Genomic DNA, 25,022 nt, shown 5'->3' with positions numbered 1-25,022 from the left:
AAAATAAAATAAAATAAAATAAAATAAAATAAAATAAAGCAAGAGGAGGACCAGGCATAGTGGCTCATGCCTGTAATCCCAGCACTTTTTTTTTTTTTTTTGATACAGAGTCTCACTCTGTTGCCCAGGCCTGGAGTGCAATGGCAATGTGTCAGCTCACTGCAACCTCCATCTCCTGGGTTCAAGCAATTCTCTTGCCTCAGCCTCCTGAGTAGCTGGGATTACGGGTGCCCACCACCATGCCTGGCTAATTTTTTAATATTTTTAATAGAGATAGGGTTTCACCCTGTTGGCCAGGCTGGTCTGGAACTCCTGACCTCAGTTTTTCTGCCGACTCAGCCTCCCAAAGTGCTGGGATTACAGGCGTGAGCCACCATGCCCTGCCCTCAAGCCCAGCACTTTGAGAGGCCAAAGCAGGAGTATTGCTTGAAGCCAGGAGTTGGAAGCCAGCCTGGGCAACATAGGGAGACCCTGTCTCTACAAAAAAGAATTAGCCACGCATGGTGTAGTCCCAGCTACACAGAAGGCAGAGGTGGAAAGATTACTTTAGCCCAGGAGTTCAAGGCTTCCATGAGCAATGATTGCATTACATCACTCTAGCCTGGGTAATATAAGAAGACCTTGTCTCTCTCTCTCTCTTTTTAAAAAAATTTGAAATAATTTTAATAAACAGAGACAAGGTTTCATTATGTTGCCAACTCCTGGGATCAAGTGATCCTCCCGCCTTCACCTCCCAAAATGCTGGGATTACAGGTGTGAGTCACCATATTCAGTGGAGACCCTCTCTCTAAAATAATAATAATAATAATAATAATAAAGCAAGAGGAAACAAGATAGGGTAGGGATCGGGAAGAATGGGTGTGTGTTCAGAGGAGGTCTTCCCAAGGTGTGACATTGAAGCAAAGATTTGAAAGATAAGAAGGAGGGATCCATAGTTGATGTGTTCCAAGCAGAAGGAATAGCTAGTGCAAAGGACCTGAGGAAGGAGGTTGCCTGGCTTGTCCAAGGACCATCAACTAGGCTGGGCGTGGTGGCTTGCGCCTGTAATCCCAGCACTTTGGTGGATCACCTGAGGTCAGGAGTTCAAGACCAGCCTGGCCAACATGGTGAAACACTGTCTCTACTAAAAATACAAAAAATTTGCCGGGCATGGTGACAGGCACCTGTATTCCCAGCTACTCAGGAGGCTGAGTCAGGAGAACCGCTTGAACGCGGGAGGCGGAGGTTGCAGTGAGCTGAGATCACACTCCAACCTAGGCAACAACAGCGAAACTGCAATAAAAAAAAAAAAAAAAAAAAAAAAAAAAAAAAAGGAGGCCACTGTAGCTGGAGCAAAGGAAGTAAGCAGGAGACTGATAAAAACCCATGGCAGGGACACAGGGTGGGATGAGGCAGGACCTTGTATAACTGGGGAAGGACTTGGGGGTTCACCCTGAGTAAGGTGGGAGCCACGGAGGGTTCTGAACAGAGAAGGCTCATGAGTTGACCCAAGCTTTAACAGAATCACTGTCTCCACCCCTGTCTGTCCCTGTCCACCTGTGTGTGGCCAAGAATCCCAGTCACGACCCTAGGATCCAAGGATGGTAAATCAGGTCCTGATCCTGGCCTTGCCCAGTGACCCCATCAGCCTTGGGAGTCCCAGCTCAAGATCCTGAGCTGTTGGGGGGCCCAAGGTGGCTCTGACCCCGACCCTGCCCCTCTCCCCAGTCCTCCTGCTCCTCCCAGGAGCGCCTGCACCAGCTGCCCTACCAGCCCACGGTGGACGAGCTCCACTTCCTCTCCAAACACTTCGGGAGCACCGAGAGCATCACAGACGAGGATGGTGGCCGTCGCTCCCCAGCCGTGCGTCCCCGCTCACGGAGCCTCAGGTGGGCAGGTCTTGGGACTTGTGCATAGAGAGACCCCTGTCCCCGCAAATAAAAGGGTTACATCTCGGGGCGAGGGCTCTCTGCGGGCTTGGAGGCAGAGGACTGGACAGAATGGGCTTCTCTCCCCGCAGCCCCGGGCGCTCCCCCTCCTCCTACGACAACGAGATCGTGATGATGAATCATGTCTACAAGGAGAGGTTCCCGAAGGTGAGGTGGGACCCGAGGCGGTCGCGGGGTGACCTGGCGGCTTGCACTCTCGCTCGCCTTATCCCCGCGCGCCCCCTGGCGGCCTCGGTGCACAGCGCAGGTTCCTGGCGGCCACAGCCTCCGGGCACAGCCCCGCGCCCCTCCTCCGTCCCTCCTGCAGGCCACTGCGCAGATGGAGGAGAAGCTGCGTGACTTCACCCGCGCCTACGAACCCGACAGCGTTCTGCCTCTGGCCGATGGCGTGCTCAGCTTCATCCACCACCAGATCATCGAGCTGGCCCGGGACTGCCTAACCAAGTCCCGTGACGGCCTCATTACCACGGTCTACTTCTATGAATTGCAGGAGAACCTGGAGAAGCTCCTTCAAGACGTGAGTGCACGCGGAGGCCGGGCTGATCTCAGGCTCAGCACCGCCAAATTGTGCCCAATGCACCCCTTTCTTCACCCCACATCCATTTACGGAGCTCCTGCCACGTTCCAGGCACTGGCGTGGAGCTGAGGACTCAGGGGTGGAAGTGTTCCCTTCCCTAGGTCTGACTGACTGAAGAGTCAGGAATTTCACCTCGCTCATTTCCCTTAGGTCTTTACTCAAGTATCACCTTCTCAGGTGGCTTCTTAGGCGGTCCCCAGCCATTTAAAATATTAAACTCGGCCGGGTGCAGTGGCTCAGGCCTGTAATCCCAGCACTTTGGGAGGCTGAGGCAGGTGGATCACCTGAGGTCAGGAGTTCAAAACCAGCCTGGCCAACATGGCAAAACCCGTCTCTACTAAAAATACAAAAATTAGCGGGGCGTGGCGGCTTGCACCTGTAATCCCAAGTACTTGGGAGGCAGAGGCGAGAGAATCGCTTGAACCTGGGAGTCGGAGGTTGCAGTGAGCCAAGATCATGCCATTGCACTCCAGCCTGGGCAACAAGAGTGAAACTCTGTCTCAAAAATAAATAAATAAATGAAATAAAATAAAATATTAAACTCTACTCATATTTATCACCCACTTTCTCTTTAGTTTCTCCTTGACACTCAGCGCTATCCATCATACAGTATATTTTTGCTTATTTTATTTCATGCCTATCCTTCTCCAATGTCAGCCCCATAGGTGGCAAGGATGGGGGGGTGGGGTTGTCTGTTCTGTCCACTGCTGTGTCGCTGCTGTTTGGAACAATACCCAGCACACAGTAGGTACTCAATTAATGCTAGGTAAATTGATGCACGAATGTCCCTTTGCAGTGGCATGCACCTGTAGTCCCAGTTACTTAGGAGGCTGAGATGGGAGAATTGCTTGAGGTCAGGAGTTTGAGACCAGCTTGGGCAACATAGCAAGACCCATCTCTAAAACAATAAAAAAAAATTAAGCCAAATGAGATGGTTCACAACTTTAATCCCAGCACTTTGGGAGGCTGAGGCGAGCGGATCACGAGGTCAGGAGTTTGAAACCAGCCTGGGCAATAAGATGAAACTCTGTCTTGACTAAAAATACAAAAAAATTAGCCAGGAGTGGTGGTGTGCGCCTGTAATCCTAGTTACTGAGGAGGCTGAAGCAGAAGAATCTCTTGAACCCGGGAGGCAGTGGTTGCAGTAAGCTGAGGTTGCACCACTTCACTCCAGCCTGGGCGACAGAGTGAGATTCTGTCACCAGAAAAAAAAAGTTTTAAATTAGCTAGGCATAGTGGCACACACCTGTAGTCCCAGCTACTTCAGAGGCTGAGGCAGGAGGATCACTTGATCATTCATTAATTCCACCAATATTTATTTATTTATTTATTTATTAAAAATTTTTAGAAATTTTTTGGAGACAGAGTTTCGCTTTATCCCCTCGGGCTGGAGTGCAATGGTGCGATCTTGGCTCACTGCAACCCCCGCCTCTCAGGTTCAAGCAATTCTCCTGCCTCAGCCCGAGTAGCTGGGATCACAGGCACCCACCACCATGCCTGGCTAATTTTTGTATTTTTAGTCCCAACACGGTTGCACTATGTTGGCCAGGCTGGTCTCAAACTCCTGACCTTAGGTGATCCACCTGCCTCTGCCTCCCAAAGTGCTGGGATTACAGGTGTGAGCCACCATGCCCAGCCCCTACCAATATTTATGAAGCACCTATTATGGGCCTGACACTAGCCTAGAAGCTGGGAAATCAACTGGAAATAAAACAAAAATTCTTGTCTTTGGGGAGCTGACATTCTGTTAATAGCAGGAAGAGACCGAGGATAAACAATAGGTATTAGAAGCTCACCCCTGGAATCCCAGCACTTTGGGCAGCTGAGACAGGAGGCTTTCTGGAGCCCAGGAGTTGGAGACCAGCCTGGGTAACATAGCGAGACCCTGTCTCTACAGAAAAACAAGTCAAACAAACAAAAACCCAATAGACATTAAGGCTGCGACCAGGACCAAGGTGAAGCAAGTGATTATTTCTTCCCCCAGAGCATTAGATTAATTTTTGAAAAACTTGAAAAGTAGATAAATGAAAACCCAACATTATTTTAAGTTTACATATTTTATTTATAACCAAGCCAGAATCTGTTATAATTTTACTGTCCTGGTTTTAATGAAAGCAAACTCATCAATAATACTATTTTCATTGAAGCTATTAGCCGTTTCTTAAGACACATTAAAACACATATAGGCCGGGCGCGGTGGCTCAAGCCTGTAATCCCAGCACTTTGGGAGGCCAAGACGGGTGGATCACGAGGTCAGGAGATTGAGACCATCCTGGCTAATACGGTGAAACCCCATCTCTACTAAAAAATACAAAAAACTAGCCGGGCGAGGTGGTGGGCGCCTGTAGTCCCAGCTACTCGGGAGGCTGAGGCAGGAGAATGGCATAAACCTGGGAGGTGGAGCTTGCAGTGAGCTGAGATCCGGCCACTGCACCCCAGCCTGGGCGACAGAGCAAGACCATACTCCGTCTCAAAAAAAAAAAAAAAAAAAAAAAAACACACATATAGGTTGGTGCACACTTTTTTTGACTCAAGTTAAAATATGACTAGGCACAGCCTGTTGAATTCTGTCTTTATTTAATTTTCTTTTTCTTTCTTTCTTTTTTTTTTTTTTTCATTTGAGATGGGGGACTCTCTATGTTGCCCAGAGTGGTCTCGAACTCCTGGGCTCAAGCAATCCTCCTGCCTTAGCCTCCTGAGTAGCTGGGATTATAGGCATGTACCACCACATCTGGCTTAAATTTTGATATTTTGCTTATGATAGATTTTTGGCATTAATTTTAGTCTTTTCAAGTATTACAATAAGATATTAGTTCTTTTTCTCTCTTTTTTTTTCTTTTCTTTTCTTTTTTTTTTTTTTTTTTTTTGAGACAAAGTCTCACTCTGTCACCCAGGCTGGAGTGTAGTGATGTGATCTCGGCTCACTGCAACCTCCACCTCCCGGGTTCAAGTGATTCTCCTGCTTCAGCCTCCCAAGTAGCTGGGATTACAAGTGTGTGGCACCATGCCCAGCAAAGTTTTGTACTTTCAGCAGAGATGGGGTTTTGCCATGGTAGGCAGGCTGGTCTCAAACCCCTGACCTCAAGTGATTCGCCCTCCTCTGCCCCCCAAAATGCTGGGATGACAGGCATGAGCCACCGTGCCTGGCCTCTTTTTCTTTTCTTTTCTTTTCTTTTTTTTTTTTTTGAGACAGGGGATCTCTCTGTAACCCAGGCAGGAGTGTAGTGGTGCAGTCAGCTCACTGCAGCCTTAGTCCCCCCGGGCTCAAGTAATTCTCCTGTTTACTTCAGCTTCCCGGGTAGCTAGGACTACAGGGACACACTACCACACTTGGCTAATTTTATTTTTTGTAGAGACAGGGTCTCACTATGGTTTTGTTGTTTGTTTGTTATTGCTTTTGTTTTGAGACAGAGTCTCGCTCTGTCACACAGGCTAGAGTGTAGTGGCATGATCTTGGCTCACTGCAACTTCTGCCTCCCAGGTTCAAGCTATTCTCCTGCTTCAGCCTCCCAAGTAGCTGAGATTACAGGCATCTGTCACCACGCCTGGCTAATTTTGCGTTTTTAGTGGAGATGGGGTTTCACCATGTTGGTCAGGCTGGTCTCAAACACTTGACCTCAAGTGATCCACCCACCTGGGCCTCCCAAAGTGCTGGGATTACAGGCATGAGCCACTGTGCCTAGCCTCATTATTTTTACTGTGTTGCTTGGGCCTCAGTCTCCTCACCTATAAGATGGAACATAGCAGCAGTATGTACTCCAAGGTGCTGAGAGAGGGGCCGGGATGAGGCAGGGTGCCTGTGAGCCCTGTCCCTCTGTGTCCCCTGCCACAGGCCTATGAACGCTCTGAGAGCTTGGAGGTGGCCTTTGTTACTCAGCTGGTGAAGAAGTTGCTTATTATCATCTCACGTCCCGCGAGGCTGCTGGAGTGCCTGGTGAGGGGGCTGGGCATGCGTAGGGGCGGGGGGGGGTGGATCCGGGGAGCCTGTGGTGAGCCCACTCCTGCCCTGCCTCAGGAATTCAACCCCGAGGAGTTCTACCACCTGCTGGAGGCAGCCGAGGGACACGCCAAGGAGGGCCACCTTGTCAAGACAGACATCCCCCGCTACATCATCCGCCAGCTGGGCCTCACCCGTGACCCCTTTCCAGGTGCTGGCTGGTGGGCGCAGGGGGACTGGGGGTGAGCAGGCACAGACCCCAGCTCGTGCTCACTCTCGGTCCCTCCCTAGACGTGGTGCACCTGGAGGAACAGGACAGTGGTGGCTCCAACACCCCTGAGCAAGATGATCTCTCTGAGGTAAAGCTGGGTGGCCAAGCGGTCAGTACCCTGGTTCCTGGGAGGGCAGGGCAGGGCCCAACTCTAGCTTCTTTTCCCCCAGGCTTTGCGGATCTCTTGGTCCTGCACTCTGAGCCTCAGTTTTCCCATCCATAAAATGGGGTTAATAATAGCTCTTCCAGGGCCTGGCGCGGTGGCTCATGCCTGTAATCCCAGCACTTTGGGAGGCCAAGGTAGGCGGATCACTAGAGGTCGGGAGTTCGAGACCAGCCTAACCAACATGGAGAAACCCCATCTCTACTAAAAACAAAAAAATACAAAAATTAGCTGGGTGTGGTAGCACATCCCTGTAATCCCAGCTACTTGGGAGGTTGAGGCAGGAGAATCACTTGAACCCAGGAGGCAGAGGTTGCTGTGAGCCAAGATCGCGCCACTGCATTCCAGCCTGAGCAACAAGAGCGAAACTCTGTCTCAAAAAATAAAATGAAATAAAATAAAATAAAATTGAATTAAATTAAATTAAATAATAGCTCTTCCCCTGTGACCTCTTTATTTGTCATGTTAAAATCCATGAAACATAAAATTTAATTTACCTTTTTAACCATTTTAAAATGAACAATTCGTGGCCGGGTGCAGTGGCTTAGGCCTGTAATACCAGCACTTTGGGAGGCCGAGGCAGGAGGATTGTTCGTGCTTAGGCATTTGAGACCAGCCTGGGCAGCATAAAAAATCAGCTGGGCGTGGTGGCGCATGCCTGTAGTCCCAGCTACTCGGGAGGCTGAGGTGGGAGAATCGTATGAGCCCAGGAAGTCAAGGCTTCTGTAAGCCATGATGACACCACTGCACTCCAGCCTGGGCAACCGAGTGAGACCCTGTCTCAAAAAATGAAATTAAAAATAATAAAGAATAGGCCTGGTGCAATGGCTCATGCCTGTAATCCTACTACTTTGGGAGGACGAGATGGGCGGATCACTTGAGGTCAGGAGTTCAAAACCAGCCTGGCCAACATGGTAAAACCCCATCTCCACTAAACATACAAAAAAATTAGCTGGGCGTGGTGGCACATGCCTGTAATCCCAACTACTTGGGAGGCTGAGGCAGGAAAATTGCTTGAACCTGGGAGGTGGAGGTTGGTGTGATGTGAGCTGAGATCGCACCACTGCACTCCAGCCTGGGCAACAGAGTGAGACTCCATCTCAATAATAATAATAATAATAGTAATAAAGACTAATACTAATAAGTAAATAATTTAGCAGCATTTAGTAATTCACAATGCTGTATAGTCATTAGATCTATGTAGCTGCAGAATTTTTTATCACCCCAAAGGGAAACTTCACACCCATTACACCCTCCCTCCTCATTCTTCCCTCCTCACAGTCCCTGGCAACCTCTAATCTATTTTCTCTCTCTGTGGAGTTGCTTTTTCTGGATATTTCCTTTTTTTCTTTTCTTTTTTTTTTTGAGACAGAATTTCGCTCTCGTTGCCCAGGCTGGAATGCAATGGCATGATCTAGGCTCACCACAACCTCCACCTCCCCGGTTCAAGCGATTCTCCTGCCTCAGCCTCCCAAGTAGCTGGGATTACAGGCATGTGACACCACACCCGGCTAATTTTGTATTTTTAGTAGAGACAGGGTTTCACCATGTTGGTCAGGCTGGTATTGAACTCCTGACCTCAGGTGATCCACCCGCCTCAGCCTCCCAAAGTGCTGGGATTACAGGTGTGAGCCACATGCCTGGCGTTTTTCTGGATATTTCCTATAAATGGGATCATATGCTCTGTGGCCTCTTACGTCTGGCTTATTTCACTTAGCATAACATTTCTGAGGTTTATCTATGTTGTTGTAGCTTGTATCACTGCTTCATTCCTTTTTAAAGCTGAGTAATATTCCATTGAATGGTAGATCCATTCATCCACTGGTGAACCTTGGGTTGTCCATCTTTCATCTGTTATAAATAGTGCTCCTATGAACATGGGTGTACAAATATTTGGCTGGACAACTGTTTTGAGTTATTTAGGGTACATGTATAGAGGTGGAATTTCTGGGTCATATGGTAGCTCTATATTTAACTTATAGGGGAATCCTGCATGGGCTTTTGAGCAAGCTAACTGGCTGTATGTGTTAATGGCAGCTCAGCATGGGGAAAATTGCCAATTCTATTTCCAGGCCAGCCATACTTTGGCAGATCTTCCAGATGTCTACTGGAGAGTCCTACCCCAGTGGCCACACATGTGTTTTCTCTGAACTGCCTAGTGTTTTTCAAAAATTTGGGCAGGACATGGTGGCTCACAGCCACCCAGCACTTTGGGAGGGTGAGGCGAGTGGATCACTTGAGGTCAGGAAGTCGAGACCAGCCTGGCCAACATGGTGAAACCCTGTCTCTACTAAAAAAATACATAAAATTAGCCAGGTGTGATGATGTCCACCCGTAATCCCAGCTACTTGGGAGGCTGAGGCAGGAGAACCGCTGGAACCAGGGAGACAAAGATTCCAGGGAGACAAAGATTGCAGTGAGCCGATATTAAACCACTGCACTCCAACCTGGGTGAGAGAGTGAGACAGTGAGGCTCCATCTTGAAAAAAATAAATAAATAAAAATAAAAGAAGCAAAATATAAAACTTGAAAGATTTCTGCTTCAAAATCTGGGTTTGGGCCTTCTCTTGAAAAATCAGAAGTTCTAGGGCTGGGTGTAGTGGCTCATGACTATAATCCCAGCACTTTCGGAAGCCAAGGTGGCAGGATTGCTTGAGCCCAGGAGTTCGAGATCAGCCTGGGCAACATAGCAAGACCCTGTCTCTACTTAAAAAAAAAAAAAAAATAGACGAAGAAGAAGTTCTAATAAAACTGTGGTGGAACCAGCTGAGTGGGGGTGGTCCTGTGATATTGGGTACCTGCCCCTTTGTCACCCATGGCCTCCACCCTGGTCTACTGGCCCCTGAAGACGCTTAAGTTTGTAATCTTTGTTTCAAATTGTGTCTATACAGTCACACAAATATATACACACACCTTTCCTTCATGTATATATTTAAAAGGAATCTCATGATACATGCCATTTGTTTAATTTTTTGAATAGGTAATGGAATGACATCACTCAAAAGTCTAAAACTCTAAAAAGGTATTTATCTCTCATTGTTTGTAGGATTCTGTTATTCCATTTAATCAAACTTGTTAATTTTTTTTTTTTTTTTTTTTTTTGAGACGGAGTCTCACTCTGTCGCCCAGGCTGGAGTGCAGTGGCCGGATCTCAGCTCACTGCAAGCTCTGCCTCCCGGGTTTACGCCATTCTCCTGCCTCAGCCTCCCGAGTAGCTGGGACTACAGGCGCCCGCCACCTCGCCCGGCTAGTTTTTTGTACTTTTAGTAGAGACGGGGTTTCACCGTATTAGCCAGGATGGTCTCGATCTCCTGACCTCGTGATCCGCCCGTCTCGGCCTCCCAAAGTGCTGGGATTACAGGCTTGAGCCACCGCGCCCGGCCCAAACTTGTTAATTGAGTGATTCAAATCTTCCATCTCCCTATTCATTTATCTTGCCTGATTAATCTAAATAGTTTCTGAGAGATATGTGAAACCTTATTCTAAGCAACTTCTCCTTGTAATTCTGTCAATTTTTATGTCAGATATTTTTAGGCTACATTCTTTGGAGCATATAAGTTCAATATTTTTATATATCATAGGTCTTTTTATGTAATGTTTATGTAATATATCTCTTTGTCCATAAGAAAAATCAAAATAGCCGGGCGTGGTGGCTCAAGCCTGTAATCCCACCACTTTGGGAGGCCGAGACGGGCGGATCACAAGGTCAGGAGATCGAGACCATCCTGGCTAACACGGTGAAACCCTGTCTCTACTAAAAAACACAAAAAACTGACCAAGCGAGGTGGCGGGCGCCTGTAGTCCCAGCTACTCGGGAGGCTGAGGCAGGAGAATGGCTTAAACCCGCGAGGCGGAGCTTGCAGTGAGCTGAGATCCGGCCACTGCACTCCAGCCTAGGCGACAGAGCAAGATTCCGTCTCAAAAAAAAAAAAAAAAGAAAAGAAAAATCAAAATAATCTTCAAGAAAGATATACAGTGAAAAAATCTTACTCCTACCTTTGTTCCCCATTGCCCTATAACCCTGAAATATGATTATATAGTTTTACTTTGCCACTTTTTTTTTTGAGACAAAGTTCCACTCTTGTTGCCCAGGCTGCAGTGCAATGGTGTGATCTTGGCTCATTGCAACCTCTCTTTCCTGGGTTCAAGCGATTCTCCTGCTTCAGGCTTCCAAGTAGCTGGGATTACAGGTGCCCACCACCACGCCTGGCTAATTTTTTTGTATTTTTGGTAGAGACGGGGTTTCACCATGTTGGCCACGCTGGTCTCTAACTCCTGACCTTCAGGTGATCCACTCGCCTTGGTCTCCCAAAGTACTGGGATTACAGGCGTGAGCCACCACACCTGGCCTTTGCCACATTTTTTAACACAAAAACATACAATACATATTGCCTGTTGCATTTTTACACTTCATAAAATACTTTAGAGAACTTTCTAAATCCCTAGACAGTTTCCTCATTATTTTTAACAGTGGCACAATGTTTCTTTATATAACTACCCCACATGTGTTTGTTTGGCTAATTTAACATGTGGATTATTATTTCCAATCTCACAATGAGCAAGATAGTAGATATACCATTTTTCACATGTGCAAGCATATCTGTAGCATAAATTCAAAAGTGAAATTGCTGAGTCAAAGGGAACATGTATTTGTAATTCTGATCTGTACCAAACAGTAATTTACACTCCCAACAGCAAGGTATGAAAGTACCTGTTCAGCCAGGCGCGGTGGCTCACGCCTGTAATCCCAGCACTTTCGGAGGCCAAGGCGGGTAGATCACGAGGTCAGGAGATCGAGACCATCCTGGCTAACATGGTGAAACCCCGTCTCTACTAAAAATACAAAAAATTAGCCAGGCATAGTGGCAGGCGCCTGTAGTCCCAGATACTCAGGAGGCTGAGGCAGGAAAATGGAATGAACCCAGGAGGCGGAGCTTGCAGTGAGAGGAGATCACAGCCACTGCACTCTAGCCTGGGTGACAGAGCGAGACTCTGTTTCAAAAAAAAAAAAAAAGTACCTGTTCATCCACATATTTGCCCATAGAGGGTGTCAGGTTTTGGATTTTTTTTCTCCCAATCTACTATGTGAAAAATGGTATTTTATGGTAATTATAATTTGTCTTTCTGTTACTATAAGTGAGATTTAGTGTTTTTTTTGTTTTTTTTTTTTTTTTGAGCTGGAATTTTGCTCTTGTTGCCCAGGCTGGAGTGCACTGCCGCGATCTCAGCTCACCACAACCTTAGCCTCCTCTGTTCAAGTGATTCTCCTGCCTCAGCTTCCCAAGTAGCTGGGATTACAGGCATGCACCACCATGCCCAGCTGATTATATATTTTTAGTGTAAATGGGGTTTCTCTATGTTGGCCAGGCTTGTCTCGAGCTCCTGACCTCAGGTGATCCACCTACCTTGGCCTTCCAAAGTGCTGGGATTACAAGCGTGAGCCACCACACCCGGCCGAGATTCCTTTTTTATTTTTTATTTTTTTCTGTTTTGAGATGGAGTCTCACTCTGTCGCCTAAGCTGAAGTGCAGTGGCGTGATCTCTGTTCACTGCAAGCTCCGCCTCCCAGGTTCACACCTCCTGAATAGCTGGGATTACAGCTCCTGAATAGCTGGGATTACAGGCACATGCCACCACACCCACTTGATTTTTAAAATTTTCAGTAAAGGCGGGGTTTCACCATGTTAGCCAGGATGGTCTCGATCTGACCTCGTGATCCACCTGCCTCGGCCTCTCAAAGTGCTGGGATTACAGGCATGAGCCACTGCACCCAGCCCAAATCTTTTAATATGTTTAAGAGCTACAACTGGCTGGGTACAGTGGCTCATGCCTGTAGTCCCTACTCTTTGGGAGGCCAAGGCAGGCAGATTGCTTCAGTCCAGGAGTTCAAGAGCAGCCTGGGCAAGATGGCAAAACCAAATTACTAAAATTAGCCTGGCGTGGTGGCATGTGCCTGTTGTCCCAGCTACCTGGGAGGCTGAGGCAGGAGAATCACTTGAGCCCTAGAGGTGGAGGCTGCAGTGAGCACCACTACACTCTAGCCTGAACATCAGAGTGAGAACCTATCTCAAAAAAAAGAAACTCTAACTGTAATTTGTAATGGACTTTCCTCACCTACTTTTTTTCTCTTCAATTGTTAGGCTTTTGTTATTGATTTTTGGGAACTCTTTATATATTTATATATTAGGGTGACTATTTTGTAGGTTTCCTGCTATCTTTTCTAAAGGAAGAAAATGACAATGTGTCTTCAGCGTCAGTCTTGGGTTCAATTCCTGACTTTCTCTTTTATTATGGCACTTGGATGAAGGACTTTCTCAGCCTTTCTGTGCCTCAGTTTCTCCGTGTGTAAAATGAAATTAAAAGCATCCTACTGTCATGATGATGATGGAGGTGTGGTCTTCATCTTTTCCCTGAAGGGCCGCAGCAGCAAGGCCAAGAAACCTCCCGGGGAGAATGACTTTGACACCATCAAGCTCATAAGCAACGGTGCCTACGGGTGAGCCACCCGGGGCTCTGGCGGGGGGAGGGTGGCGGAGGCCGGGTGTCTCGGAGGTGACGGCCGGTCCTCGCTCTCTCCCCCTGCAGGGCTGTTTACCTGGTGCGACACCGTGACACACGGCAGCGCTTTGCCATGAAAAAGATCAACAAGCAGAACTTGATCCTCCGCAACCAGATCCAGCAGGCCTTCGTGGAGCGCGACATCCTCACCTTCGCCGAGAACCCGTTTGTGGTTGGCATGTTCTGCTCCTTCGAGACTCGGCGCCACCTCTGCATGGTCATGGAATATGTGGAAGGTGTGGCTGCCTGTGGGGCCGCAGGGAAGAAGGGCCGTGCTCACTGGTCAGGGCTGCAGGGTGGCCTGCCTGAGCCACATTCACCATATTGATTAGTCGGCCTGTTTATCCATCTATTTATTTTTATCCATCTATTTATTTATCCATGTATTTATTTCTGCAGTCGTTGATTTGTCCATCCATTCTCCCTATATATTTATTCAGTCATCTGTTGGTTTATTTGTTTTTCATGTCATTCAATATAGATATATTCAGTCTGACCCATTATCCATCCATCTATCCTTCTATCTACTGATTTGGTAATCTATCTGTTTTTCCATCCATACATCCATGAACCTGTTTATTTTTATTTTATTTATTTATTTATTTATTTATTTATTTTTTATTTATTTATTTTTTGAGATGGAGTCTTGCTCTGCCGCCCAGGCTGGAGTGCAGTGGCCCGATCTCAGCTCACTGCAAGCTCCGCCTCCCAGGTTCACGCCATTCTCCTGCCTCAGCCTCCCGAGTAGCTGGGACTATAGGCGCCCGCCACCTCGCCCAGCTAGTTTTTTGTATTTTTTAGTAGAGACGGGGTTTCACCGTGTTAGCCAGGATGGTCTCGATCTCCTGACCTCGTGATCCGCCCATCTTGGCCTCCCAAAGTGGTGGGATTACAGGCGTGAGCCACCGCACCCGGCCATGTATTTATTTTTTGAGACAGAGTCTTGCTCTGTCACCCAGGCTGCAGTGCAGTGGTGTAATCTCGGTTCACTGCAACCTCCGCCTCCCGGGCTCAAGCGATTCTTATGCCTCAGCCTCCCGAGTAACTGGGATTATAGGCCTGTACCACCATACATGGCTAATTTTTCTATTTTTAGCTGAGACAAGGTTTTGCCATGTTGACCAGGCTGGTCTTGAACTCCTGACCTTAAGTGATCTGCCTGCCTGGGCCTCCCAAAGTGCTGAGATTACAGGCATGAGCCACTGTGCCAGGCCTATTATTTATTTATTTATTATTGAGACGGAGTCTCGCTCTGTCGCCCAGGCTGGAGTGCAGTGGCGCAATCTCAGCTCACTGCAAGCTCTGCCTCTGTGGTTCACGCCATTTTCCTGCCTCAGCCTCCCAAGTAGCTGGGATTACAGGCATGTGCCACCACGCCCGGCTAATTTTTTGTATGTTTAGTAGAGATGGGGTTTCACCGTGTTAGCCAGGATGATCTCGATCTCCTGACCTCGTGATCTGCCCACCTCGGCTTCCCAAAGTGCTGGGATTACAGGCGTGAGCCACCACGCCTGGCCCTATTTATTTATTTTTGAGACAAGATCTCACTCTGTTGCCCAGGCTAGAATGTGCGATCACAGCTGTGCGATTGCACAGAAGGTGCGATCACAGCTCATTGCAGCCTCAAATGCCTGGGCTCAAGCAATCCTCCCACCTCAGCCTCCCAAATACCTGGGATTATAGGTGCAGACCACCACACTTGGCTAATTCTTGGGAGGCCAAGGCGGGCAGATCATGAGATCAGGAGTTTGAGACCAGCCTGGCCAACATGGTGAAACCCTGACTCTACTAAAAATACAAAAATTAGCCAGATGGCACAGTCCTATAATCCCAGCTACTCGGGTGGCTGAAGTGGGAGGATTGTTTAAGCACGGGAAGCAGAAGTTGGCAGTGAGCCAAGATCGTGCCATTGCACTCCAGCCCTGGCGACCGAGCAAGACCCTGTCCCACAAAAAAAAAAAAAAAAAGGTTTTTTTGGTTTTTGTTTCTTTTGTTTGTTTGTTTTGTTTTTTATGCAGTCTCCCTGTATTGCCCAAGTTGGTCTCCAAGTCCTGGGCTCAAGCAACTGTCCTGCCTCAGCTTCCCAAAGTCCTGGGATTACAGGCACAAGTCACCGAGCCCATCCCATATACCTGTTTATTAATTCACCTTTCCATCTATCCCTCAATTTATCTATGTGGTTGTCCATCTGTTTATCCATCCGTATGTCTGTTTACCATTACACACCTATTTTTCTTGTTTCTTTTTTTTTTTTTTGAGACGAAGTCTCGCTCTGTCACCCAGGCTAGAGTGCAGTGGCCCAATCTCGGCTCACTGCAAGCTCCGCCTCCCGGGTTCAAGCAATTCTCCTGCCTCAGCCTCCTGAGTCGCTGGGATTACAGGCGTGTGCCACCACACCTGGCTAATCTTTTGTATTTTTAGTAGAAAGGGGGTTTTCACCATGTTGGCCAGGCTGGTCTTGAACTCCTAACCTCAGGTGATCCTCCTGCCTCAGCCTCTCAAAGTGCTGGGATTACAGGCGTGAGCCATAGCTCTCAGCCCATATATTGTTTTTAATCCATCCGTGCATGTATTCACCCAAATGTTAATCCATCTATTGTCCAAAAACACACATGCTGTGGCTATTAGGACACATATATGATCCCTGGGGCCTCAGCTATGCCTCCTCCAAGACTTCCAGTCAACTATCCAGTCACTCAACAAACGCTTCCTCATCATCTCTCTCATGTCACATGCTGTGCTAGGTGCCAGTGACACAGAGGGGGCCCAGGCAAAGACATCTCTCTCTCATGGAGGTTCCATTCTGGTCTGTATAGACAGACAATAAACAAGCAGAGCAAGCCAAAAGAGATAAGGACATTTTATTTATTTATTTATTTATTTATTTATTTATTTATGGAGTCTTGCGTTTCACCCAGGCTTGAGTGCCATGGCGCAATCTTGGTGCACGGCAACCTCCATCTCCTAGGCTCAAGCGATTCTCACGCCTCAGCCTCTTGAGTAGCTGGGACTACAGGTGTGCCACCACCATGTCCAGCTGATTTTTGTATTTTTAGTAGACGTGGGGGTTTCCCCGTGTTGGCCAGGCTGGTCTTGAACTCCTGACCTCAGGTGATCAGCCCACTTGGCCTCCCAAACTGCTGGGATTACAGGCATGAGCCGTCACGCCCAGCCAGGACATTTCATAGTAAGGACATGAGGTCCCTGAAGCTGGAGGAGGTGATGGGGAGGCAGGCAGGGAGCTTCTCAGAGGCCTAGGTTATGATGGGGTAAGTGACCTGTTAGTACAAAGTCTCTTAGGTGACAATTTGGATTTGGAGGAGGGGAGGGGAGGGGAGGGGAAGGGAAGGGAAGGGAAGGGAAAAAACAAAAAGCAAAAAACTACGCTCCAGTGGCCTTCTCCTCCCCTCCCCTCGCCTCCCCTCCCCTTCCTTCCTTTCCCTTCTCTGATGGAGTCTCGTTCTATTGCCCAGGCTGGAGTACAGTGGCGCAATCTCCGCTCACTGCAACCTCCGCCTCCCGGATTCAAGCGATTCTCCTGCCTCAGCCTCCTGAGTAGCTGGGACTACAGGCACGCGCCATCACACCCACCTAATTTTTGTATTTTTAGTAGAGATGGGGTTTCATCATGTTGGTCAGGCTGGTCTCAAACTCCAGACCTCATGATCTGTCTGCCTCAGCCTCCCAAAGGGCTGGGATTACAGGTGTGAGACACTGCACCCGCCTTTTTTTTTTTTTTTTGAGATGGCGTCTCACTCACGCTGTCACCCAGGCTAGAGTGCAGTGGGGTGATCTTGGATTAGTGCAACCTCCGCCTCCCAGGTTCAAGCGATTCTCCTGCCTCAGCCTCCTGAGTAGCTAGGATTACAGGCATGTACCACCACATCTGGCTAATTTTTGTATTTTTAGTAGAGACAGATTTTCACCATGTTGGCCAGGCTGATCTTGAACTCCTGGCCTCAAATGATCCATTGGTCTCGGCCTCCCAAAGTGCGGGGATTACAGGTGTGAGCCACCACGCCCAGCCTTGTTTTGTTTTATTTTTAGTGCATTGTTCAGGCTGGAGTGCAGTGGTGTGATCACAGCTCACTGAAGCCTTGAACTCCTGGGCTCAAGCGATCCTCCCACCTCAGCCTCCCAAGTAACTGAAATTACAGGCAGGCACCACCATGTCCAGCTAATGGAGGGTTTTAAGTAGATTTGATATGATCAAATTTATGCTTTAAGAAAATCCATTTGGAGGCCATTATGGTAGCTTACGACTGTAAGCCCAGCACTTTGGGAGGCCGAGGTGGGCAGAACACTTGAGGTCAAGAGTCCAACACCAACCTACCCAGCATGGTGAAACCCTGTTTGTTTTTATTTTTCTTTTTCTTTTTCTTTTTTTTTTTTTGAGACAGAGTCTCTTACTCTCCCCCAGGCTGGAATGCAGTGGTGCCATCTCAACTCACTGCAAGCTCCACCTCCCAGGTTCACGCCATTCTCCTGCCTCAGCCTCCCGAGTAGCTGGGACTACAGGTGCCCACCACCACACCTGGCTAATTTTTTGTATTTTTAGTAGAGACGGAGTTTCACCGTGTTAGCCAGGATGGTCTGGATCTCCTAACCTTGTGATCTGCCTGCCTCGGCCTCCAAAGTGCTGGGATTACAGGCGTGAGCCACCGCACCCGGCCTCTTTTCTTTTTTTTTCTGAGATGGAGTTTCGCTCTTGTTGCCCAGGCTAGAGTGCAATGGTGTGATCTTGGCTTACCGCAACCTCCACCTCCAGGGTTCAAGCGATTCTCCTGCCTCAGCCTCCTGAGTAGCTGGAATTATAGACATTCACCACCACGCCCAGCTAATTTTGTATTTTTAGCAGAGATGGGGTTTCTCCATTGTTGGTCAGGCTGGTCTCAAACTCCCAACCTCAGGTGATGCACCTGCCTCGGCTTCCCAAAGTGTTGGGATTACAGGTGTGAGCCACTGTGCCCGGCCAATGAAACCCTGTTTCTACTAAAATTACAAAAATTAGCCAGGAGTGGTGGTGCATGCCTATCATCCCAGCTACTCCGGAGGCTGAGGAACAAGAATCGCTTGACTGGGCGCGGTGGCTCACGCCTGTAATCCCAGCACTTTGGGAGGCCGAGGCGGGTGGTCACGAGGTCAGGAGATTGAGACCATCCTGGCTAACATGGTGAAACCCCGTCTCTACGAAAAATACAAAAAATTACCTGGGTGTGGTGGCAGGCACCTGTAGTACCAGTTACTGTGGAGGCTGAGGCAGAAGAATGGCGAGAACCTGGGAGGTGGAGCTTGCGGTGAGTCGAGATGGCGCCACTGCACTCCAGCCTGAGCGAGAGAGAGAGATTCTGTCTTGGAAAAAAAAAACCGCTTGAACTCGGGGGCGGTGGGTGAGGGGAGGTTGCAAGGGGCCAAGATGGAGCCACTGCACTCTAGCCTGGGTGACAGAGCCAGACTCTGACTCAAAAAAAAAAAAAAGAAAAGAAAAGAAAGAAAAAATTAAGAAAAGAAAATCCATTTAACTCCTGTGGACAGAGCAGGATCAGGAGAGTAGGAGGTAGGTGACTTCTGTAGTCCAGGCTCATTGCAGAGGAGAAGGAGAGAAGGGGGCTGAATCAGTATCTCTATGGTGGGTTCTGAGTACACAATAAATGTGCTCAAATGCAGATTCCTGGGCCCCACCCTCAGAGAGTTTCTGAAACCCAGCAAAATCTCGCAGAAAAGAGAACAGAAAAAAGAAAGAAATATACTAGCTTTCCTGGTCATTGGTGATTGAAAAACCAATATTACCTTCAGGAATGGCTGGATCTAGGCACTCAAAGCATTCCATCAGGAACCTCTCCATCTCTTGGCTCTGTACTCTAACATGTGGGCTTCCTTCTAGACAAGCCCTTATGTAGCAAGGTTGCCATCTAGCAGATCTCAGCTTACATTCTATGAGTGTAGTAATTCTTTTTTTTTTTTTGAGACGGAGTCTCGTGCTCTGTCGCCCAGGCTGGAGTGCAATGGCACGATCTCGGCTCACTGCAAGTTCCACCTCCCAGGTTCACGCCATTCTCCTGCCTCAGCCTTCCAAGTAGCTGGGACTACAGGCGCCTGGCACCATGCCCGGCTAATTTTTTGTATTTTTAGTAGAGACGGGGTTTCACCGTGTTAGCCAGGATGGTCTCGATTTCCTGACCTCATGATCCGCCCGCCTCTGCCTCCCAAAGTGCTGGGATTACATGCGTGAGCCATCGTACCCGGCCGAGTGTCGCAATTCTTATGGGAAAAGAGTGAAAATTCCAAGGGCTGAGTCACTCCAAGGAGCAACTTGGGTTACATACTGACCAGCTGCTGCACCTGGAAGGAAATCTAGCCTTTGTGAGAAAAAAAGGAAATAGATATTGAGAGACTGAAATACCAACGTCATTTATAGTAAATCTGGTGGAGGGCCGGGTGCAGTGGCCAACACTTTGGGAAGCTGAGGCAGGAGGATCCTTTGAACCCAGAAGTTGGAGGCCAGCTTGGGCAACACAATGAAACTCTGTTTCCACAAAAAACTTTTTTTTTTTTTTTTAGACGGAGTCTTGCTCTGTCACCCAGGCTGGTCTGCAGTGGTGCGATCTTGGATCCCTGCAACCTCTGCCTCCCAGGTTCAAGCCATTCTCCTGCCTCAGCCTCCTGAGTAGCTGGGATTACAGTTGTCTGCCAACACGCCAGGCTAACTTTAGTATTCTTTTTGTAGAGATGGGGTTTCACCATATTGACCAGGCTGGTCTTGAACTCCTGACCTCAAGTGATCCACCTGCCTTGGCCTCCCAAAGTGCTGGGATTTCAGGCGTGAGCTATCACACCCGGCCTTGAGCAATTTTTAAAAAATCAGCTGGGCATGGTGGCTCACATCTGTAGTCCCAGCTACTCAGGAGGCTGAAGCAGGAGGATTGCTTGAGCTAGGAAGTCGAGGATGCAGTGAGCTGTGATCTTGCCACTGCACTCTAGCCTGGGCAATGGAGTAAGCCCTAAGACCCTGTCTCAAAAAAAAAAAAAAAAAAAAAAAAATCCAGTGAAGGCCAAGAATCTGCATCTAAGGCTCCCAGCTCCAAGGTTCAGACACCATGAGATAGAGGGCTGTGCTTCCAGATGCAGTTGATAATTGGGCAGCCTTCCTTCCCCAACTAAATGTCACCTCCTCCAACAACTGTCTGCATGACCCATCCTCTGTTTGAGTCTCCATCCCTTTGTGAATAAGATGAGCTGATGACACCAACTTTGGAGGACAGCTAAGAGGACAAGAAGAACCCAGTAGAGGGTCGGGCGCGGTGGCTCACGCCTGTAATCCCAGCACTTTGGGAGGCCGAGGCAGGCAGATCACGAGGTCAGGAGATCAAGACCATCCTGGCTAACATGGTGAAACCCTGTCTCTACTAAAAATACAAAAAATTTAGCCTGGAGTGGAGGTGGGCGCCTATAGTCCCAGCTGCTCGGGAGGCTGAGGCAGGAGAATGGCATAAACCTGGGGAGGCGGAACTTGCAGTGAGCCGAAATCACGCCACTGCACTCCAGGCTGGACGACAAAGAGTGAGAATCCATCTCAAAAAAAAAAAAAAAAAAGAAAAGAAAAAAGAAAAAAAAGAGAAGAACCCAGTAGAGGACCTGGAGAGAGGGAGGCCCCTCTCAGAGCCTCAGTTTCCCTTATCTGTAAAATGGGTACATAACATGGGAAGTTGGTGCTATGGTGCATGCTCTCTTTACGTGGGCCCATTTCCTGGCCTGCAGGCGGCGACTGTGCCACTCTGCTGAAGAATATCGGAGCGCTGCCGGTAGAGATGGCCCGCATGTACTTTGCCGAGACGGTGCTAGCCCTGGAGTATTTGCACAACTATGGCATCGTGCACCGCGACCTCAAGCCTGACAAGTGAGCTTTGATCTTTCCCATCACTCCCTCTCTGCCCCTTGGGAGGCCAGGAGGCAGAATGGACGGGCCGGGCCTCATCCCTGAGACCCCCGCCTGTGCCTACAGCCTCCTTATCACCTCCATGGGTCACATCAAGCTCACAGATTTCGGCCTTTCCAAAATGGGGCTCATGAGCCTTACCACCAACTTATATGAAGGCCACATCGAGAAGGACGCCCGGGAGTTCCTGGACAAACAGGTGTGTGTGCGGGCGTGGGGGTCGCTGCGGGTGGAGTGACCCGGCAGGACCTCGGGAACCCAGGGCCTGGTGGGGGGCACAGCTCTCCCTCGAGGGCCCTCCTGTGGCCAGGGCGTGGGCTGACAGCCTGCCCCCAGGTGTGTGGGACCCCAGAGTACATCGCGCCCGAGGTCATCCTGCGTCAAGGCTACGGCAAGCCAGTGGACTGGTGGGCCATGGGGATCATCCTCTACGAGTTCCTGGTGGGCTGTGTGCCCTTCTTCGGAGACACGCCAGAGGAGCTATTTGGACAGGTCATCAGTGGTACGTGGCTTTGCAGTGCACAGGGGCAGGGCGTGGTGTGCACGGAGAGATGGACAGGCCCAGTGTTCCAGGGACTTCAAAGCGACCCCCCAGAGGATTGCTTGTACCCAGGAGGTCAAGGCTGCAGTGAGCCATGATCGTGCAACTGCACTTCAGCTGGGTGACACAGTGAGATCCTGTCTCCAAACAACAACAACAACAACAACAACAACAAAAACGCCCCTAAACTTCGTTTTGTTTTGCAGATGACATCCTGTGGCCCGAGGGGGATGAAGCCCTACCCACAGAGGCCCAACTCCTCATATCCAGTCTCCTGCAGACCAACCCTCTGGTCAGGCTTGGGGCAGGTAAGTCTGCCGTGCAGAGGAGCTGAGGGTCCACTGATGGAGAGCGGGACTCCAAAACCCCAGGCCCAGCCTGTGCTGTGGCCCCGGGGCGGAAGACATGGGGGGCGGGGCTCCGCTGCTGGGTTGGCCATCAGCTGTGGCTGGAATTCCTTCCCTCCCAGGTGGCGCTTTTGAGGTGAAGCAGCACAGTTTCTTTCGAGACCTGGACTGGACAGGGCTGCTGAGGCAGAAGGCCGAGTTCATCCCCCACCTAGAGTCGGAAGATGACACTAGCTACTTTGACAGTGAGCTGGGACACCAGGCACGGCCTGGGTCGAGGGGTGGGATCCGGGAAGAGGGACCCTGGGGTAAGTAAAGCCTGGGATAGGGCCCGGCTAAGTACTTAGATGTGATGCCTTGGTGCAAAGGTGGTATTTTGGCGGGGGCGGACTTTATCAGGGGCGGGGCCAATGGGGCGGGGCTGACATGGGGTGGGGCTCAGGCTGAAATGTAGGTAAGAACCTGAGATTGGGGTGGGTGTGGGGCGTGGACTGGGGTGAGTTGTGAGCTTGAGCCTGTAACTGAGCTAGAGAGAGGTACTAGCGCTCAGAATGGCCTGGGGTGAGGCCAGGGTGCAGAGCACTGTAGGTGGAATCTGGGGGCGTGGCATCTTTGGAGGCGGGGCTAGACGGTGCCCCTGAGAATGGGGCAAGGACCTAGCCTGGGAGCGGAGACTAAATTAAATACACTAATGAGGCACGGAAGTGGCCTGACCTGAATGAAGACTTGTAAACCGGGCTTGAACCAGGACTGGGCTCCTGCGGGGATGTGATATGAAGAGGAAACACGTACCCGCAGTCACAGCCCATACCCGCTCCCCAGCCCGCTCAGACAGGTATCACCATGTGAACTCCTATGACGAGGATGACACGACGGAGGAGGAGCCCGTGGAAATCCGCCAGTTCTCTTCCTGCTCTCCGCGCTTCAGCAAGGTGGGCCAAGGCTGAGTGTGGGACAGGGCGAGACCTCGGGAGGGATGGGACTTGGAGAGACAGTGAGAAACAGGTTCCCTGGTGCCCAAGGTTTCAGGAGCGGGAAGTTATTGATGGGGTGGGAGTCTGGAAAGTGGTAAGACCACGCGACAGGCAGTTTCGGGAGTCTATGGGACGGGCCTTTGGCATTGAGTGGAATCTAACAGGAATCAGGACAGTTGTGCAGATTGAGGCCATGGTGGGGCGGGGCTAGGTCTGGGCGGGGCGGGGTCAGGACGTGGGAATGAGGCCAGCAGCAAAGGCCGGGTAAAGCCCAATAAGGGTGCTTTTATTTATTTATTTATTTATTTATTTATTGATAACAGGCAGAGAAGCCATAGGTTTTGCTTTGAGAAGCAACTTGCAGAGGGGTGCAAGGTCTAGCCTGGGTGAAGGAGACATAAATTAAGGGGGTTGCTGGGAAGATGGGGTGTGTAGAGAGCAGACTGGTCAGGGCATTCTAGGGACAGAGTGTAGAATAAAACGCAGGGCCTAACTTTGTGGGGTGGGGCCTGAACTGAAGAATTGTAGGTTGGCGGACCATGCACAATTGGTCGGAGCCAGGCCTCGGAGGGTGGAGTGCGCTTTGCGGGGATCCACTGCCAGGAAGATGATTAGCTCTGGAGTGAAGGTGGAATCCGGGCTGGACTTGCCTCCCACCACCACCTACAGGTGTATAGCAGCATGGAGCAGCTGTCGCAGCACGAGCCCAAGACCCCAGTAGCGGCTGCAGGGAGCAGCAAGCGGGAGCCGAGCACCAAGGGCCCCGAGGAGAAGGTGGCCGGCAAGCGGGAGGGGCTGGGCGGCCTGACCCTGCGTGAGAAGACCTGGAGAGGGGGCTCTCCGGAGATGTGAGCAGGGTAATGGCGGAGCTTGGGGGCGGGGTTGAAGGGGGCGTGTCTTCCCTGACCACGCCCCCTCCGTGCAGCAAGCGATTCTCCGCGTCCGAGGCCAGTTTCCTGGAGGGAGAGGCCAGTCCACCGTTGGGCGCCCGTCGCCGTTTCTCCGCGCTGCTGGAGCCCAGCCGCTTCAGCGCACCCCAAGAGGACGAGGATGAGGCCCGGCTGCGCAGGCCTCCCCGGCCCAGCTCCGACCCCCCGGGCTCCCTGGATGCACGGGCCGCCAAAGAGGAGACTCAAGGGGAAGGCACCTCCAGCGCCGGGGACTCCGAGGCCAGTGAGTGCCCTATCGTGCTACCTTCCCCAATGTCCTACTAGTCATATAGTGAGCATCCCATGAGCCTGTTGCTGTTTGTGAAAGACTTCACGTACTATTCACATTCTAATTTAGGATTTTTTTTTTTTTTTTTTTTTTTTGAGACAGAGTCTCACTCCCTCACCCAGGCTGCAGTGCAATGGCGTGATCTCGGCTCACTGCAACCTCCACCTCCTAAGTTCAAGTGATTCTCGCATCTTAGCCTCCCAAGTAGCTGGGATTACAGGCGCGTGACGCCACCCCCGGCTAATTTTTGTATTTTTAGTAGAGACGGGGTTTCATCATGTTGGCCAGGCTGGTCGCGAACTCCTGACCTCAAATTATCTGCATTCCTTGGCCTACCAAAGTGCTGGGGTTACAGGCGTGAGCCACCGTGCCCAGCCCTATTTGAGATTCTTAACATTAGAAACACCCCAATGCCATGGTCAGTCAGTGATACAGTCTGATACAGACTATGTCTCTATATGAGCAGCAGTGCGGGATGCAGGTTACCTGCTCAGATGAAACTCACCATACATCAGGGGTAAAAAGTGGGAAGAGCATTCCAGGCAGGGAAACAGCATGTGGGAAATCCCCGG

At 49.8% G+C, this 25,022-nt stretch overlaps 1 protein-coding gene across 2 annotated transcripts in view; it reads left to right on the top strand.

Annotated features, from left to right (window-relative positions):
• MAST1 (microtubule associated serine/threonine kinase 1) overlaps window positions 1-25,022 on the top strand; it is a 42,139-nt gene that overhangs the window by 11,927 nt on the left and 5,190 nt on the right. For both annotated transcript variants that reach the window (XM_009193615.2, XM_003914989.2), the window contains 16 exons: window positions 1,708-1,868; window positions 2,000-2,075; window positions 2,236-2,445; window positions 6,338-6,439; window positions 6,521-6,653; window positions 6,734-6,801; window positions 13,293-13,372; window positions 13,462-13,670; window positions 21,193-21,331; window positions 21,437-21,569; window positions 21,707-21,872; window positions 22,118-22,219; window positions 22,381-22,503; window positions 23,081-23,190; window positions 23,902-24,080; window positions 24,158-24,405. In XM_009193615.2, coding sequence (XP_009191879.1) covers window positions 1,708-1,868; window positions 2,000-2,075; window positions 2,236-2,445; window positions 6,338-6,439; window positions 6,521-6,653; window positions 6,734-6,801; window positions 13,293-13,372; window positions 13,462-13,670; window positions 21,193-21,331; window positions 21,437-21,569; window positions 21,707-21,872; window positions 22,118-22,219; window positions 22,381-22,503; window positions 23,081-23,190; window positions 23,902-24,080; window positions 24,158-24,405 — 2,239 coding nt within the window. The remainder of the gene's footprint in view (window positions 1-1,707; window positions 1,869-1,999; window positions 2,076-2,235; window positions 2,446-6,337; window positions 6,440-6,520; window positions 6,654-6,733; window positions 6,802-13,292; window positions 13,373-13,461; window positions 13,671-21,192; window positions 21,332-21,436; window positions 21,570-21,706; window positions 21,873-22,117; window positions 22,220-22,380; window positions 22,504-23,080; window positions 23,191-23,901; window positions 24,081-24,157; window positions 24,406-25,022) is intronic.

Source organism: Papio anubis, chromosome 20 (assembly GCF_008728515.1).
Source record: "Papio anubis isolate 15944 chromosome 20, Panubis1.0, whole genome shotgun sequence".
NCBI classification, from domain to species: Eukaryota; Metazoa; Chordata; class Mammalia; order Primates; family Cercopithecidae; genus Papio; species Papio anubis.
This window is presented reverse-complemented; position numbering and strand designations above follow the sequence as displayed.